The following is a 19,896-nucleotide window of genomic DNA, read 5'->3' as shown; positions in this document are numbered from 1 at the left end:
CACTACGCTGCTTTTTAAACAGGCATTCCTCGGAGCTGCTTCCACAGCCCTCTCCCCACTCTGCCCATCTGACCGAGCAGTTTCATTTGACACAAGGACGGTACCAACTACCTACACATGGCAATCACCCACACCAGAGACCTCCCCGTCCCCCCGAGCCAGGGTGTGAGGCCTACGGCTCAGTTCACATGACACCCCGGCGCAGGGCACAGAGGCACGTTCCCGACGAGAAGACACGCAGATGGCACTAGGAGCCAACAACAAACCCTGCACTACTCTCTCCCCAACACACAATCATTCGGTAAGACCCAGAATTCTACATACCAAACAATTCCCACACCTGCAGTTCTTTCTGCTCTAATATTCAAAACCATCTCCCACCTGCCCCAGCTGCAGCTAAGCTGATTAACTCCCTGCCTGGTAAAAACCACACTGTACAAACCTCAAAAGGAGGTGACTCTCCATTGTAATCAATCATTTTTCTCCTACTGGGCTGAACTCCTTGAGGCAAGGCCATGCCTTCTTTGGAACTTAGCTTTAACGGAGTGCTTTAAGTGTTGACTAAATGCTGCAGAATTCTATGGACAGAGGAGCCTGGTGGGCTACAGTCCACGGGGTGGCAGAGAGTGAGACGAGCCTGGCTGACTAACACACGTTAAACGCCCCGAGGCTGTCTCCCAGGCTCTGGTCTCCCTCCAGGCCTCCCTGCAACTGGCCGCCAGGTGAGGAAGGCCTTGCAGTTCCTCGCCAGAGACACAGCTCCCGGCCCCCCATCTCAGCGCTGAGGCTGTGCTCCCACCACGCCCTCACCTGGGGGGCTTTTCTCCAGCGGCCCAGCCTCCCCCCCCTCCCCGTTCCCCCCCCCCCCCGCCCCCGCACTCACCCCACCCAGTCCCCGCTCACCCTCTAACACCCCCCACCAGCCTCCCCTCCCGCACACCCCGCACACTTTCCCGCACACCCCACCCTCCCACTGGGCTCTGGCTCCCACACGCCTGTTTCACGCAGGGCTGGTCCCGTTCACACAGGGGGTCCTCAGGAAGTCTTCCCGGAGCATTCCAGGGAGAACAGCTTTGTCTGGCTTCTGGGTCCCCTTGGCACTCAGCAACGCTTTCGTTAAGGCAGTTCAAGTTTTATTGGACTTGTTTATGCAAATTACATAATTGCTTATGCTAATTGTTTATGTCCCCCCCATCCACACCCCAGACAGGAAAGTCTCAGAATTCAAAAGGCATTCATCCTGAGAGCTTCAAAACTTTAACAGAAACACTCTTTTTAGACCTCTTCCCTTCCATCCAGGGCCACAGCCCCACCAGCATTTACTCTGAGTATGGAAAAGGAGCTCTCACCAGAAAGCCAGGTAAATAAAAAAGGTTTATATCATCTCCCTGAGAGTTACCATACATATGAAAAACAGCAGAAAGCAAAAGGACCCACTGAGATCTGGAAGCTGGGTGGTGAGCCAAGTCCATTTGCCAGCTGAACACATGACTACTGTCAGCTTAAAGTGTGTTACCATTTCAAACTCGTCCTCAGCAAAATTCATCCTCAGCTGCAAAATATTTAAATACGAAGAGCAGGAGACATATCTTCATTCATTCTCATATCACCAACTCCCAACTAGAGTCCTAATCCTCCAGTTTGACGGAATTAATTAGTGAAGCCCCCACACGAACCTTTTGCTTCCTACTTTCAGGAACTGACCCACACCCTCTTATCAAAGGGCAAAGGTGTCACCTCTGCGGTTCTACGTCAGCTACTGAGCCCGTGCATCTGCTCCCTCCACTGCTCAGTCCCAGCCCTCAGCATCTGCCAGAACCTCGCAAGCTCCCAGCAGCTTCCCTCCTCCACTTCCAATCTCTGCCACTCGCAATTCATCCAGCACTGGCACTTCTTAAACTGCACTGTGCAAACGCATCGCCCGGGGATTTTGTGAAAAGGCCGATTTTTCAGAAGGTCTGAGGTGGGCCTGAGCGTCTGCATCCCCCCCCCAGGAGATGCTGCTGCCGCCGCTCCACAGCTCACACTTGGGGGCACCATCTCCACCCGCAGCAAGCAGCAGGAGCCAGACGCAGTCAGTCCCAACTGGGTAAGTGCGGGCTTCTACACCAGCAAAGAGACTGGACTAGACACCCCGGTCCCTTCCAGTGCTCTCATCCCAGGCCCTCCCTGGAATATCCAAGACGCTGTCACCCATTTTTCACCCGTGAAGCTTGGCAAAGCTAGTCCCTAGCAGGAATTATCAATAATCACGTTCGCCAGATTCTGAATGATTAATAGTAACCATCTACAGACAACGCTGGTTTAGTCCAATATTACAAATGTTTCTAAAAGATAAAGAACATACTGTGCAAGGGGCTATATACAGTTGTACTTATGAAAGTACCTTAAAGATAAATGATCACCACCATTTCCCTGTATCCATCAGTATTATCTAGAGATCAATACTGCTTGGGTAATCTATCAGTTTCTCAGAACCACGAGGCTATTGACAGTTTTGTCTCACTGGGGGCTGGGGTGGGAGACCTCATGAACACGTATGGAAGTAGGAAGAAATGAGAGTTCCCAATTCTCTATTAGCAGCTGCAAGTCAATCTGAGATTAAAAAAACAAAAACAAAAAAACCAGCATTCCAAGTGTAGTGACTACAAGAGGATCCCTGCCCTCAGAAATGGGCCCTGATGTGGTATCTTCACAATGACATCACTCCTTTAGCAGAACCAACACACAGGTTTATAAGATTTGTCATTGTGCATTTATCAATGTGTGCCTGTGTATTTACCTCAAAGAATCCACCTGCCAATGGTGCAGACTCGGGTTCGATCCCTGGGTGGGAAAGACCCCTGGAGAAGAGAATGGCAACCCACTCCAGTATTCTTGCCTGGAAAATCCCACAGAGGAGCCTGGTGGGCAATGGTCCAAGGCGGTCACAAAGAGTCAGACACGACTCAGCGACTGCGTAACAACAACAATTTATCAGAGAGACAGTACTGCTCAGGTTTGTTAGAAACATCAAGCTCTTCTTAGGACTTAGTTACAAGTGAACCTGAAGCTCCAATACTGTGGCCACCTGGTGCGAAGAACTGGCTCATTTGAAAAGACCCTGATGCTGGGAAAGACTCAGGGCAGGGAGAGAAGGAAATAACAGAGGATGAGATGGTTGGATGGCATCATTGACTCGATGGAAATGACTTTAAGCAAACTCCAGGAGTTGGTGATGGGACAGGGAGGCCTGGCGTGCTGCAGTCCATGGGGTCGCAAAGAGTCAGACACGACTGAGCGCTTGACCTGACTGACTGACAAGAGAATTTTAGTGTCTACAATCACAAGGGCTAATAGTAACTATTCCCCTAATAATTACACTGATGCCAACATTTCTGTTAACATCCCCCGTAAAAATCAGTTTGTCGGGTGTTGATACTCTTCTAATGAGTTAACTGAGGTCTCTAAAAACTTGTCACGGGGGACAGAAAGGTGCAACTGACAGTGGAAAACACGCTGGCAGGGAATTAACCTGAATGTTGATTAGTCTGAATTACAAGTATTTTCATTTTAATCAGAAGCATGACTTATCTTAGTCAACCAGGATCTGCATAACTTTAAAAAAAAAAAACAGGGTGTTTATCATACTTTTAGAACATAAAAAAACAATAAAGATTCTTTCTAGTGTCATCATTCACATTACTACATGAGACAATGTTTCACAGAGACATTTTGTCTTCCACTTAAATTTGTAACAGGCCATTAGTGAAGACTTAATTTACCATTAAGTGTAGTACGGATTTTACAGCCATGGATAAAACAGTTGTTTTTGCCTATGTGAACACTTAAGAGTTGTGTTTCCTCCTAGTCCACTTAAGAGGTTTTTAAAAAATTCCTCCTCCAATGACAATTCAGACAGTAGATGGGCAAAGTTAAGGATAATACCCTCAGGTTATGACCAACTCCACATCTTCCAAATTTTACATTAATATGGTTGGTCTACCTGACATTAAACTAAAAGGAAGTATCTCATTCTGGAAGATAAAGACAGCATCTCCCATAAACCTCATAAATCAGAAGAAAGCAAAACCCTCACAGGCCTTACAGAAAGAAATAAGAGACGGACGTTCCAGAGTTCTGGAGGCCCCTGGCAGGCTTCAGGGCAACCTTGAGCATATGCATATTTGCCTTTTCAAGAAAGCAAAATTAACATTTGCTTAACCCAGAACTTAGATCCTCACAAACGATGATACCCAGTGAAGCATATGGTTAAGTAAAAGACTTGGTAAAAAGGATTGGTAAGTCTTAAAGAATCCATCTGGAATGACTAACCCTAAACTTAGTCTGACTAGACCTTGATCTACTAGTAACTGATGGTTACTTCTGCAAACAGTTCACGAGTCCAGAGTTATGGCAGAGTCTGCCCCCTCTGGTCCTTCACGACGGCTCAAGGGCCTCCAGGGGACACGTAAGTGGGGTCAGGAGCCTGTCCGTCCCTGTGACGACAGTCATGGGTGAACCACTGCCTCCATCAGAACATTTTCCACTTTTGTTTTCTAAACACTGGCTCACTTGTTTCCACAAACATGCCCTCAGATCTACAAGTATTTCAAGGGATCCTAGAAAATTAAAATTAGTTATCTGTGAATCAAAAATACATTTGACATGGTATATACTCACAGTAATTATGGGACTGAATGAATAAGTGAAAGTGCCCAGTCTGCCCATGTCACTGAGCAATAGCATAGCCCATCTTCCTTAATGAGCCCTAATTACCTCTAATTAACACTTGTGGCAATTTACTAGTGCTAAAAATAACAGCACCAAACTAAATCTGTAGAACATCTCACAGTTTACAAAGCACTTCCACATCAAATCTGAACCTCAGGAAGGGCTCTGAGACAGATTTTTTTCCACCACCTCTTCTCTCTCTCTAATAAATGAGGCTTAAGGAGATTAAAGGGCTCCTCGCAGTCCTTGCATCAAGAAAGGAGGCACCGGCGGTCAAGTCCAGCTCTTGGTTCCTCCGTCAGGGCTCCTTCAGCCTCAGACCCAGGGCCTGGGTGATACCGGTCCTGCTGTCCTAGGTGCTTGCCCTCACCCCATTTGATCTTAATGACCCCATGTGGCTCAAGGTCGTTACCTGCCTTCACAAAACAGGAAAGAGGGAGCCGGAGCTCCGGGGTCAGGGCCACGGTCAGAACACAGGTCTCAGCTCCAACTGCTTCAGAGTGCACGCTCCCCAAATGCTGACCTGCTCCAACTGGCCCCCGAAGGTCGTTAAGGACAAGGTTTTCACATTCAGCAAGTCAGGCTGTTACACACTGCTGAGTGCTGAGTCGCTTCAGACATGTCTGACTCTGCGACTCTGACTCTGTAGCCCACCGGGCTCCTCTGTCCATGTAATTCTCCAGGCAAGAACACTGAGAGTGGGTAGCCATGCCCTCCTCCAGGAGATCTTCCCCACCCAGAGATCGAACCCACGTCTCTTCTGTCTCACTGGCAGATGGGTTCTTTGCCACTAGCACCACCTGGGAAGCTGCTGGCTTGGCAAACCCAGAGTACTAAATCAACTGCTCCAGTAACTGGGTCTACCTGTAACCCTCCGGGGGTAACACCGTCTGCCTCAACGGGTTGTTATGAGGATTAAACAAGCTCATATTTACAAAGCACTTAACAGTGCCTAGCACATCATAAGAACGATACAAATGTCTATCAGTTAAAAAACAAAGACACAAACTGAGGAAAGGTGCCAGTCTAAGTCACTAAAGAAACACTCGATTATCCAGTGAAACATTCGGGGCAACTTGTTCCTTCCTGCTTCCTCTCTTAAACAACATAAGCTGAAATAAACAAAACTATAAAATATCACAGGAAAATATGGGAAATTTATTTTAAATCTGCCCACCCCTCTTAAATCTTGGGATGGGGAGGCCTTCCTACGCATGACACAGAAGCCTGAACACCTAGAGGAAGATGGACACAAAAGCGCCAACAGATAAAGAAAAGAGCGCCTTGCAAACCAAAGCTGTCTCCCAGCTACACCCCCCGGAAACAGACCTGTAAGTCAGGAGGAGCAACGCAGGCATCAAACACAAGAGGGACAAAGAAAATGCCGGTCACAGGAGAAATAAGTCACCAACTAAAACATGGGGGAAAGAGCTACACAATTAAGAACTGTCAGTTTTTAAACAGAGATTTCCCCCCCAAGACTATTTACCCCACCCATGCCCTTCAACCCACAATTATACCTACCACCTCCCATTACTTCCCCCCTCCACACTCAATGGAGAATGTGTGTGCGTGTATCATGCACACGTGTGTGTAAGGAATAGTACACGTCTCGCCCAACTCCAGGGTGCTTACGTCTCCGCCAAGGAGAGACTCCGTTTATTACATAACCCTGCACATCGGCTCCCTCAGCCACGTACCCTCAGAGACGATCCAGAGAAATGCCCCCCCCCCGCCCCCGTTTCAGATCTAGAGGACACAGGCCAGACGCGTGTTTTTACCCGTCGTACTTAAGTTCCCTCTCCAACAGTAAGAAAGGAACAGTCATCCCTGAGGAATTAACGGACTCCATAGATTGACTGCCATATAAAACTTGGACTCAGGATAAACAAGTATCTCCTGTGCTCCTGGAGAAGGCAACGGCACCCCACTCCAGTGTTCCTGCCTGGAAAATCCCATGGACGGAAGAGCCCGGTAGGCTGCAGTCCATGGGGTCGCTAAGAGTCAGACACGACTGAGCGACTTCACTTTCACTTGTCACCTTCCTGCATTGGAGAAGGAAATGGCAGCGCACTGCAGTGTTCTTGCCTGGAGAATCCCAGGGACGGGGGAGCCTGGTGGGTGGGCTGCCGTCCGTGGGGTCACCCAGAGCCGGTCACTTAGCAGCAGCAGCAGCGTGTTCCTACCTCCTACTTGGAGACAAGGGCTGGCAGGGAGCGGGCGACCCCACGCCATCTGCTCCGTCACTGGTCCTGATCTACTCCAGAAAGGTATCTGCTTTGGCTGGCAACCTCAGGCTGACTGTATTAGGTCCAAGGATGTCCCTTTCTCCATGACAAAAGGCAGGGGGTTCAGCTGTTTTTAAACCCACAAGATAGGTCTTAGAAAACTTAAAACAATGACAACGTTTAGTCCTTCTAATCTGAAGAACAGACCCTCCAACGGAGCCCCGGGACGTTAGGAGCTGGAAGAGATCTTACACGTACTCTACCCCAAGCTCATCATCATTTTACTGAGGAGGAGCTCAGAGCCCAGGGCAGGTTAAAACGGACGCCCACAGGCACACCGAGCTTCCCCACTCCTTTCTTTAAACTACAGACCCCACCTCAGGTCACAGCGGCCAAACGCCGAAGCCCTAAGATGTTGCCCCCATTCCAGTGCGAGCAGTGTCAGCCGCTCAGTCGTGTCCGACTCTCTGCAACCCCACGGACTGTAGCCTGCCAAGCTCCTCCAGGCTCCTCCGTCCATGTAATTCTCCAGGCAGGAATACTGGAGTGGGTAGCCATTCCCTTCTCCAGGGGATCTTCCCAACCCAGAGATTGAACCCGGGTCTCCCACACTGCAGGAAGACTCTTTACCGTCTGAGCCACGGGGGAAGCCCACCCTCACTTATCGGGGAAGCCCGTTATAGCCAAAAAGCTCTCCCAGTAAATGATTAGAAACAAAGAAAGAACTCCTTAAGTATGTATTTCTCATACATGACAATAAAAGTCAAAAACTGGTTCTGTGCATAAAATCGCACTCTGGACCATGTGTCAGGAGTGAGCTGACTGTAAAACCCAGACAAGTATTAAATAGGCAGTGGAAACAAGTACAGTTCGTACTTTCTCTCGCTGTACTTAAAAGCATGCCTGGTATCTGAAAGAAAACTCAAACATTCTAACATATTACTAATGGGAGTAGACACATGAAAAAATACACTCTCCACCTGCTCTTCATCAGCTGTACACGCCAGCAGAACTAGACACCAACAAGCACAAAGTTCTTCTGCTTGAAAAGAACATGGGGCGGGGAGGGAGACACAAATCAACCGATTCAAATTATCTCGAAGTTCTAGATGTTTTTTCCCAATCATTATTGACACAGTCCAAAACAAAATTATTTCAAATTTTATTCAATTATCAACCAAATGCTTTCACATAACTGGAAAGGAGACTAATTTCCTATAACAAGCTTCATTTCAGAAAATACACATCAGAAATTCTGGATCTGGGGGGACTTCCTTGGTGATGCAGTGGTTAAGAACCCGCTCTGCAATACAGCGGACAGAGGTTCGATCCCCGGGAGGGAACTAAGATCCCACATGCCACAGGGCAGCTCAGCCCGCATGCCGACCAAGAGATGTCACATGACGTGATAAACATCTCCTGTGCCACAAGGAAGGCCTGACGCCGTCAAACACACAGCTTTTCTAAATTCTGGATTTTTCTGTGTTTTGCTAAAGTATCGACATCTATAAACTTACAAAATATGTATAATGTATTACCAAAATATTTCACTCCAATAGAACTTCTAAGTCCCAAACTCTCATGTCACTGGACTTATACCTTAGCAAGACACTTTATTATTAATACATTTTACAATGTATTAAAGCAATCTCAAGTGTAAAAATACAACAGGGAAATATTTCAGCATTAATGTGGCATTAGGGATGGTTATGCTTTGCTTCATTTAACATACTAAAAGGCATACCAGGCATATATTTTATATATATATAAAACAAAACCATTCCACCTCTAAATTGACATGTAATTACCCTTCAGTAATCCGGTAACCATTACTATTCTTGATTCTAAAGTACAATTATCACATAACTTGAAAGAGCTGCTATTTTGTAGTTAACCAAATATCCTAATGTTCTTTAATCAAACTACCATTAAAGTCTATTTTTTCCAGGCCCTGGAATTTCAATTTATGAAAAATTTCCAAAGCCTAGAGAGGAAGTTTCATAACAACCAGTCACACAGACTTAGGTTATAAGCAGCTAATACATCTAAAGAATCCATACGGTCAATGTTCTTTGGTTTTATTTTAACTCTACTATCTTTAGAAAACCAAAGGAAAGTATAAAAAGAGTCTGCCCAAGAAGCAGAAGGACCTGAAGCCAGACTCAAAACCTCTTGTCACCAGTGTTGTCCCTGAAGCCTGGGATAGAGGAGGTTTTAGGAGGTGAGACTTTCAGGGGTTTAAAAAAAAAAAAAAAAAAAAAGGCTTCATTTACCCAGACTATTTTGGACGTTTTAATAACATTTCTTTCTCTTTTTCAAAATGTCAGCATCTTTAAAGAAAAGGCTTTTCTATTGAGTGGCTTCAGGATCTCTCAACTGTCACAGCACAATTAAACCTCCTGTCCAGGTAGACTCAACTGTATTCAACCCTGGCTCATTAAATCTGAGACGCCTCATTCGATAGATGCCTCATTAAATTCATCTCAAAGTTGAGGTAAGAGATGCCTGTGAAAAGGAGGTGGGCACACCTGCTAACTCTTAAGAAAACTGAGAGAGAATCTGAAAATCCACATACAGCTTCATTCACGTGAAGGTATTAACAGAAGCACATGTATAATCTCCTGCCCTGGGGGGGTAGGTAGGGGTGTATGGGGGTGTGTGGGTGTGTCCTGGGAGAGGGCTGTGTCCTGGGAGAGGGGGTGGGGTGTGTCCTGGAGAGATGTGTGTGTGTATTTAACACAACCCCTGGGTAACAGGAAGGAAGGTCAAAGATTCAGGACACACACCATCAGCTGCTTCACAAAATTCCACAGATTCAACTCAACAAATGTTTAAACTAAAGTGCCAAGTATTATATGAGCCTTGGATCATACACAACCTCAATAAATGCTATGTTACCAAGAAATCAAATTCAGCATTCTATAAAGAGAACAAGAAAATAAAAAACCTTACACTTTAAAAATAAGAATCTTGGGATAACCAATCATTTAACAATGTTACAGATACAAAAAAGAAACTTCATAAACTTATTTACACTCATCTCCTTTCCCTACAATTATTTCAATGAGTGTTAAAAACAAACAAACAAAAACACACCGTTTTAGAAATAACTATGAAATTTAGGGCGAGTACTTACTCTCTAGCCCTATATAATATAGAAATTACAAAAACTGAACAGCATAGTGACATTCATAAAGCACTATTGATCACTAAAGTACAAATAAGTTTACCTCAAATAAAAGATTTGTGCATCTCTTTCATGATAGCTATTTTTGATACTCACAAGTAAAGCTATGTTTTAAAAGAACTGAAGTGTCACACCGCCATCTTAAAAACTTATCCACTTTTCATGAAGATCAAGTGCTAATACTCTGTAGCCAGTGACAATTTTACGGTTAACAACTGAGGCATGCTCAAGCAAGAGAATAAAGAATCATTAGGTGAGCTGTATTTCACACCAACTTGAATGTATGTATTTGCCACCAGGATACTTGGAACACTTTCATACTCTTTCTGTATTGTCCCCTTATTGTCCAGTCTTGCTTCTTTATGTTAAAGGCAGCATGATAAAAATAGAACCGTCCACATTTTACAAGGAATACCACTTGGGACTAGAGGATAATATCACCTCATTACCAGCAAAAATAGCGTATTTCCTGAATGCTTTTAACCAAGTTAAAAATCCAAACGTAAAGAGATCCAGCATCGATTCGTGGAAAGTGACATGAATTGTAAGACAGAATGGGCATGCTCTCTTAGCTCTGCCAAGAACTGAAAAACCAGAAGCAAGAATCAGAACTCTTTACACATCAGCTTCTCTGTCTGAAAAGAGGACTGACGCTGACTCCTCCCTAATGTTTCTGAAAGGACACGAGATAATTCATGTGAAAGCTCTTCTAAGATTTTTGAAGATAATAAACCCAACATATTCATAGACATTATCAAACCACAGTTAACAAAGGACAAGACAGCATGCACTTTACGTCAAAAACAAGTATAAAATATAAATGTAAAAAAACAAAAATAAAGTTAAACCCTTTGTTCTTAAAAGGAGTGCTGAAGCACACGCTGGTGTCACATGCTCATACCACGCTACTCAATGCTGCTGTAATTATCGTAACAAGACACTGCTCGTCAATATTACAGCTTAATGCTGAACCACCCCTTCTTGATTTCCACATAGGAAGCCATGTAAGGTTTGAACATTCCCAGAAAAGGAAAGGAAGAAAACTAAGAGGGGGTGAGGCGTCCCTTTTCCAGAGCAACCCCAGAAAGTCACACGTAAAAACGTCTGGTCCAAGGTTCACCGGCCACAGCGGGTGTGCTCTCTGCTCCGTCAACATCCTTTCCCTGTCACAACTGCAGCTGAAACGGTGAGACGACTAAATCTAAAAGGCAGAAGAGAGTCAGAAATATAAAAAAATACCCTGTAACACCGCCCTTGATCAATGACTCAGGTGCCCCCAGGGAGTCCAAAACATAGCCTGATTACTGATGTTGAGCAACATAAATTCTTGAATTTTTTTTTCCACTTAAAATTACTCTCTTTCAGGTAAAATTTAAGATAGCTAATCTTAAAAGGAAATTAAATGTTAATGTATCTAACAGACCTAATACTTCCCACAAGTTATTTCGGATAAAGCCACAATTAATTTTTTTCTTATTTTAAGTCAGCTAAAAGCATGGCTGCTTGAGAGAAGCAGTAATGATTTTCAAACTAAAGTTTCTATCACAGCTCTGCAATCACAAAGAGCCCTGAGTCCAAAGCCTTTCAGTTCATTACTTTCATTTTACTTTGCCTAAATAAATATTTAAATATTCAAAGCAACCACAAATGGCTTCCAAAGCCTATTTGAGAATCACCTGGGCCAGGTTATAAACACTAAGATTTAACTGAAAGGTGACCTCAAGGGAATGAAGTTCTCCCTCGACAAGAACTTCTCAAAAAAAGCAACTGATAAATAGACAAACTATATAAACAACAGGTAGTGAGCTCAATTATATACAGGAAAACATTCAAAAGCCTTCAAAGGCTAGTCTATCCTTAACTCCAACTACACATATAAACAAAATTATACAAAGCAACAAATTTAAAAGTTACATGTAAAATTCTAAAAACAAATGTGGTACAAAACACCCACTCAAAGGGTCTGGTGTAAAACAAATGTCAATTCTCTTCTTCTTGAGAAAAAGAATTACTACATAACACTTTCTTGTTGGGTGTCCTACATTCCAAAGGGGTAATTTCTGGGAATCTCCTCCCAGCTTAATGCAAACCTCCATGACATGTGAAGTCTTGATAATGTTCCTGTGATAAGCGAGACCACCTTATAACAAAGCCCTTTTGTCCACCAAAAACTACACTTCCTTGCAAAGCTTCAAGTGGACTCATGATATGATAAATTTTGTTCTATGGTAAATGAATAGCAACAGAGATGTTTTGTATCTTAACTTTGGCTTAAAATAAACTCAATTTTGTATAAAATGTGCAATTAGACATCTTGATAACAATCAGGCACCTTCCTTCCAGGACTCCTGTATACAGGCTTCATATTAAAGAATAGGCTGGATGCTGTGTGTGGCTTCCCCATTTTATTAGTTACCTTTACAAGCGTGTACACAGAGGGGGATATGTATTTACGCTGTGCATACTACAGCAAAGCAAGTAAGTTTAGAGTGAAGTAGCAATGACTGCTTTTCATGAACAACAGAACAAAAAGATTAAAATGAGCACACCAGAAATTTGAGATTTAACCAGAAAGATAATCTGTCAACTTTACATGGAGATAAGTTTAAAAACAAAAAGCAAAAAACAAACAAATAAACCTATATATCATCCACTTAGAATATTTTAGACACACTTGAAGAGACAAGCAAGGGGAATCAAAGATTTAAATGCCATGACTAGGACACCTAAAACCCTTCCCATGGACATTTATCATGACCAGCAATTCAGTCATGAGGAAAATGAGGCATGCGGAGATCTCTCCATGCAAAATATGTTCAGTATGTTCAAAATATGCTTAACACAGACCGTGCTTCTTTATACACACACACACAGGCATTTACCATTCTCGTGTTAACAAAATATCATTCCAAGCATGATTACCATTTAATGCTTCCATAAAATAACACTATTTTATAAATTACATGAGGCACAAGAGAGGAGAATATAACTGTTGCTCCTACATTAATTAAAATAAAAAAAATCACCTATTTTCTAGACCATAAACTTTTAAAGACTTGTCATCCGGTTGGGACATTATCTTCAGGTACTGTAAATGCTATTCTATTACAATACAGTTTTCTTTATGAGGCCGAATTCCATCAGAAATCCACTTAAATTAATTAAACATAAAGGAACATCTCACCAGGAATGCTACCAGTCTTGCATATATTAATGTAGGAGTAAAGAGCTCTTCATTCAGACTGACTAAACTGCTACTAAAAGACAGGTGTGGACCAAAAACATTAAGTTGGAAAGAATGGCTACAGATGAATGCAATTACAAGTGTGATTCTCTTTCCACCACCACCTACAACCTAAGTGGAGAAATAATTTACTACTTTAGTAAATTCGGGAAAGATGTAACTCCTAATTTAACTATTATACTAACCTTGTTTTAAAATAAAATTCCTTACCACTAAAACATAATTCTTCAAACCAGCAGAGGAAAAGGACATAAAGAACTTATTAGCTCAAATATACAGCCAGGACCCATAGCTCCCTAATTTAGCACCAGCCAAGTCTTTAAAAGAGAAACACTAGTCACCCCTGGTCAAGAACTTGATCTAATGCATCAATTCTATCCCAATGAAAAAATTTAAGATCTTTAATCTAGAAATGAAAAAAGGATGCAGAGGATTTTAGATCACACTCAGTGAGAGACGGCAATCACTTAAAGTCCTACTGTGATCCCTATGTATCCCTATTGGAAGACACATCGTCAGTTCTGGCTATAAAGGTTAAAGGGGAGAAACCAAGAGAAAGAAATAGGCAAAAACCACTTCTGATGCAAGAAGTACACTTGCAGAGGAAACTGAAATAAAGCCAAGAAGCGATAAGGAAAAGTATCACTGAAGAGGATCGCGGCTGCCGGGTTCCATCGAGGACTAAGTAGGCAAAGGACAGGACAGAGAGCAGGAGGAGGGCACCGGCCGACCCTGACGGAGCTCGGGGCGGGCACCGCCGGCCGCGCCCGGTCGGCCGCAGGCCGGGCGCTCCCGAACGTTTCCCGCTGTCCTTTTCCTCTGCTGGTTTCACGGCACACGAAGTAGCCCTGAAGCCTCAAAAGGCCGCAAACCCCGAGGCCCGCAGGTGGCACCGTCACGGTAGGGCTGCAGGACCCCTCTCAGAAGCGTGTGCACCCGGGGCCCCGCCGCCGCCCCCGCGCCCGCGGCGGGAAGCGCTCAGCTCGGTTCCACCCGCCATCCGCGCGAGCGGAGAAGGGCTAACAGAGCCCCGAGGGCGCGCGCGGCGCGGGCGCAGGTGACCGCCTTACCTGCGTAGAAGCGGATGAGGCAGCCGACCTCCGAGTCCAGGCCCTCCTCCTGCACCCTCCACAGCGCCCCGAAGCCCAGCTGGAAGAGGTAGTCGTTCTGGATCTGCAGCGGCTTCTCGTCCGCCTCCAGGCGCCGCGCGGTCTCCCCGTGCAGCTGCACGTACAGGGTGGGCGGCGGAGGCGCCTTCTCCGCGGCCGCCGCGTCCCCGCCCAGGCTCTCCTCCGCCGGCCGATCGCGGGCGGCGCCGCCCGGGCCCTCGACGTCCCTCGGGGCCGTCGGCGGAGGCGGGGAGGCGGCTGGGGAGAGCGGCCAGGCACCCGAAGAGCGGCCGCGCAGGCGGGGCTGGCCCGGGTCAGCCTCCAGCTCCTCGGACGACGACGAGCAGTAGGGGTCCGGCCGGCCCGATGAGCCCTCGGCGCCGGGGCTCGGCCTGGCGCTCTCGGGCTCGGGGGCCGGGCCCGCGCCGTCTGGGGCCCGCGGGACGCCCGGGCTGCAGCCCGCGGGCGCCGCGCCGGCGCGGGAGGCTCTGCGCGGTGGCGGCCCCCCGACGGCGGCCAGCGCGGCCCTCCCGGGCGGCGGCCCCGCGGGACCCCGGCCCGGCACCTTCAGCACGCCGCCGGCCCTGGGGCCCGCCTGCAGCAGGCGGGCGGCCACCTCGCCGGCCGTGGTGTCCAGTGTGCAGAGCACCGGGCGCAGGCGGCTGGCGGCCGGGTGGCGATCGAGGACGTGCACGCAGCCGCGCTGGAGCTGGTGCCGCACCCAGTCCCGGTCCGACGGCTGCAGCGGCAGCATCTGCCGGGGCCGCGGGAGCAGCGCCCGGCGGTCCAGGCTCCGCGAGCACGGCGGCGCCGCGGCCGGGCCGGGGGCGGGGAGGCCGGCGGGACGCGGGGCGGCGGCGGCGGACGCGTTCCTCTTCAGCCGGCCTCTCCTCAGCAGCAGCGAGCTGGCGCCGGGCCCCAGGGCGGCCCCGCCAGCGGCGGGCAGGGGCGCCGGGCCGCGCCGCCGCCTACGAGCCGCGCCTCCCGCCCGGCCCGGCGCCGCGGTCAGCGCGGACCCGGGGCCGCCCGCCGCGGCCCGGCCCTCCGCGCAGGTCTCCGCGGCCGCGGGCTCCATGGCGGCGGGGCTCGGCGCGGCCCCGGCTCGGGGGGCGGCGGGCGCACTGCGAGCGGGGAGCGGCGGCGCCGCCAGTGGCGTTCGCGCGGCCGTTCCAGGCGATTATGTGGCGGCTCGGAGCGCTCCGTCGGCGTCTCGGAGTTCCATCCCGCGCGCCCGCCGGGCCGCCACCGCCCCCCGCCCGCCCCTCGCCTCGCGCGGCCGAGCCAGCAGCCGAGCCGGCCTCATTGAATATTAATCGCGCGCTGGGTGAGCCGGGCGGGAGGCCGGCGGGCGGCGCGCCTCATGAATATGCATCGCCCGCGTGACGGCGACCCCGCGGGCGGGCGCGCGGGGCGGGGCCTCGGGGTAAACAAGCGTGACGGCGTCGGGGGGCGGGGCCGCGCGGCCAGGCCCGGGAGCTTCCTGCGCGGGCCCGAGAAGGGAGGCGGCCGGGAGACGGGCGGCGCGCGATGCCGCCTGGGAGCTGTAGTTCCAGGCTGCGGCCGGGAGTCCCCGAGAGGACCGTGGAGACCTACAAGTCCCAGAGATCCTCCAGGGCCGCCCCGCCGTGCGGCCCGCCGCGGGCCTCGGACAGTGGGTCTGGTGCCCTCTGCTGTTGGAGTCGGTGCTCGGGGATGTTCGGTTCGTGAACTTGTAGTTACCCGCCCATTCCTGCTCCCAGAGGCTTTCATTTTCCCCGCTGGTTGAGACGGGGCTCGAACAGACTCCAGAAGGCACGAAGGTCCGGGCGTTCGGTCTTCCCCTCACCACAACTGAACTCGCCCGGAGGTAGTCGTGCCGCGGCCCCGTGCAGCTCCTGTGTGAGGAGCAAGGACGAGGACAGGGCCCTGGTTTCTCCCTGCTCAGCTTGAGGTCCAAAAGGACTGAGGATACAGAAAGCGATGGGAAGCAGAGGAAACGCTGGAACGGAGACACGTGGGACAGAAGATACGGGCCCTGTGTTCTGTCTTAACGTCTTCCCTTGGTTTTTCCTTCAATATTCAGGAAAAAATTATATCCTGCGACCACAGTGTTAGTCGTGGCGTAAAAAGTTGTACTTTCTTGTCGATTAAAACAATATTGTAGGCTGGATTAGAGCAATTTACTATTTAAAAGAAGTTAGTAAACCTTTTTAATTGAACTACCATTCCTCCCTATTGTTTCATAAATTGGATTTTTACATGCAAGACTTATGCAGCTGCAAACAATCCCGGGCTTGTTTAACATCAATAAAGTTACTAAACCTGGGGGTGAATTGCGGGTAGGGGGTTTGAGGAAAGAGGAAGGAGAGAGAAACAGGGAAGAAAAAAGAGAGAAACTGGAACTTGTGCTGAAATAATAGAAAAATAAGGGCAGAGAAAGTTGTACTTGGGTTATCTACACAGTTTCACTGAAAAGTAGAAGTTACAGGACAAAAAAATTATCTTGATTCTTGAAATTCCCAGAGATGACTTTTTATATTTTTCTTTTGAATTATTACCTCTTGGTCTCATGAAACATGTTTATACTATTTCAATTCAATCAACAGTTCAGAGTTACTTTTTTAAAATTAGGGAGAATGCAAATTTTTCCAAGAGACATAAGATACAATTAATTTAACAAACAATTATAAACATATACCAAGCAGTCTGTTACAGCAGTGGAATATCAGACACTGTCCTTGCCTTTACAGAGTTTATAGTTTAGAAACAAAGAGGTTCAACATGTGAGGGATGTGGAAGAGGGGGAAACACCAGGTGTCATGGGAAGAAATAAAAATAAGGGAATTGACCTAGTCTAAGGAGTCCTACTAGAACTGGACATGAAACAACAGATTGGTTCCAAATAGGAAAAAGAGAACGTCAAGGCTGTATATTGTCACCCTGCTTATTTAACTTACATGCAGAGTACATCATGAGAATCGCTGGGCTGGAAGAAGCACAAGCTGGAATCAAGATTGCCGGGAGAAATATCAATAACCTCAGATATGCAGATGACACCACCCTTATGGCAGAAAGTGAAGAGGAACTAAAAAGCCTCTTGATAAAAGTGAAAGAGGAGAGTGAAAAAGTTGGCTTAAAGCTCAACATTCAGAAAACTAAGATCATGGCATCTGGTCCCATCACCTCATGGGAAATAGATGGGGAGACAGTGGAAGCAGTGTCAGACTTTATGTTTTTGGGCTCCAAAATCACTGCAGGTGGTGACTGCAGCCATGAAATTAAAAGACACTTACTCCTTGTAAGGAAAGTTATGACCAACCTAGATAGCATATTAAAAAGCAGAGACATTGCTTTGCCAACAAAGGTCTGTCTGGTCAAGGCTATGGTTTTTCCAGTGGTCGTGTATGGATGTGAGAGTTGGACTAAAAAGAAAGCTGAGCGCCGAAACTGTGGTGTTGGAGAAGACTCTTGAGAGTCCCTTGGACTGCAAGGAGATCCAACCAGTCCATCCTAAAGGAGATCAGTCCTGGGTGTTAATTGGAAGGACTGATGCTGAAGCTGAAACTCCAGTACTTTGGCCACCTCATGCGAAAAACTGCCTCATTTGAAAAGACCCTGATGCTGGGAGGGATTGGGGGCAGGCAGAGAAGGGGACGGTAGAGGATGAGATGGCTGGATGGCATCACCGACTCGATGGGCATGAGTTTGAATAAACTCTGGGAGTTTGTGATGGACAATGAGGCCTGGCGTGCTGTGATTCATGGGGTCGCAAAGAGTTGGACACGACTCAGCGACTGAACTGAAGGAGTCCAACAGTACAGACCTCACTTTGGACGAAATTTTCAGAAACAAATGAAACTGAGTTAAACTTTAAAAACACGTTAAATTTCATTACTAAAACATGGACTATTTACATTTCTTTATATTTTTTAGTTCCTTCATGGATTCCTATAAACCTCTTTAACTTTTTGTATATTAAGAAATATATATTAACTCTCACATATCTGCTCTCTAGAGTTATTTTTATGTGGGTAAGGTAATAAACTCAAGGGGAGTTTGTTCCGGTCAGAGACACTGTCACCCCTGGCCCAGGGTCCATGCGTGCTCTCCGGGGTTACCGCACTGTCCTTAGCTCTGGGCCCTGTGCGGTTTCAGAGTCACCACCACTCCGCCTTTCTGTCCTCTAGGAACTGTGTGTACCCCTTGAAGGTATGTGTAACCAAAAACTTTCCCTGGAAAAAATTAAAGAAAAAGCATCGGCCAAAGAATTGAGTATGCAAAGCGCTGGAGCAGGGAGAGGCGGGAGAGTCTTCTTACCTCCCTGCCAGACGTGGTGTGAAGGGTTACTCACATTGGGAGGAGATGGGGTAGTGAATTACGGTCACATTTCTCAAGGTGGAGAAAAAGGAAGTCCAGTCCAGCCTCAAAAACTGGATCCTTTTTGTTCTTTTGATGGAGGGAGGGAGAACGCGAAGGATATAAGTTTTATGTAGAGAAACTATTTCAGGCATAGTGTGTATAACCTACAAGACATCATATCCCATTGTATCCAAAAGCATAAAAATCAGAGGGGAGAGCAGAAGGGCAAGGGTCCACAGTGTGACCCACCCCTGGATCTGGGGGTCCTCAACCTCCGGGGTCTGATGCCTGATGGTCTAAGGTGGAGCTAGTTAATAATAACATTAGAAATAAAGTGCACAGTAAATGTAATACGCTTGAATCATCCTGAATCTACCCCCATACCCCCGCCCCAGTTCATGAAGAAACTGTCTTCCATGAAACCCATTCCTGGTGCCAAAAAAGTTGGGGACTGCTACCTGGTTCCACTTCCAAACCTTCATTAAAGCGACTGAACTTGCAGGTGAGAGGACAGAGAGAGAAAGAAATAGGAGTTCATAAAGCATAGACGGTCCTCAACACCAGACCAACTGGAACCTCAGAGTTATAATAAGACAATGATAATGACAATGAAACTTGGAGTTTGCTAGTATCTCGGAACATCCCCCAGATCATATGAGCCAAGCCACGCTCTACAATTTCTCTGAAAGAGGAAAGGATTTCAGTAGAGAACAAATGTCTTCCAGACACCCATGAAATCGCAGCTTTTCCTACTTAAAAAGTAGAACGGGGACTAGGACAGTATCTTGAAACCACGGTAACTCAAAAATGCTTCCCAACCCTCTAAAATGTTCCACATGTACAATCTAATACCACAGTTGTAACTAGCCACACTTTTCAAAGAATCACATCTTCCAATGTGAAAAGATAATCCCCCAAAGAAACAACAGATGTAAAAGTTGCAAACCCTGATGCCAACTTGTTAAAATATTTTCACAGCTAAGTATAGAAAAAGAGAATGTAATTTTCAATTTACTGCTACAGTTTATTTTATGCTGTGTGGTTGATAACTGACTTGCTGTGTTTTGCATCGAGGTT

General features: G+C 47.1%; 1 protein-coding gene across 1 annotated transcript in view; it reads right to left on the bottom strand.

Annotated features, from left to right (window-relative positions):
• PHLPP1 (PH domain and leucine rich repeat protein phosphatase 1) overlaps positions 1-15,556 on the bottom strand; it is a 216,987-nt gene extending 201,431 nt beyond the window's left edge. Inside the window, exon 1 of the mRNA XM_061130925.1 lies at positions 14,443-15,556. Coding sequence (XP_060986908.1) covers positions 14,443-15,556 — 1,114 coding nt within the window. The remainder of the gene's footprint in view (positions 1-14,442) is intronic.
• Between the last annotated feature and the right edge of the window lie 4,340 nt (positions 15,557-19,896).

Source organism: Dama dama, chromosome 27, assembly GCF_033118175.1.
Source record: "Dama dama isolate Ldn47 chromosome 27, ASM3311817v1, whole genome shotgun sequence".
Lineage (NCBI taxonomy): Eukaryota > Metazoa > Chordata > Mammalia > Artiodactyla > Cervidae > Dama > Dama dama.
Note: the sequence above shows the minus strand (reverse complement) of the source record. Positions and strands in the feature narration are given on the sequence as shown.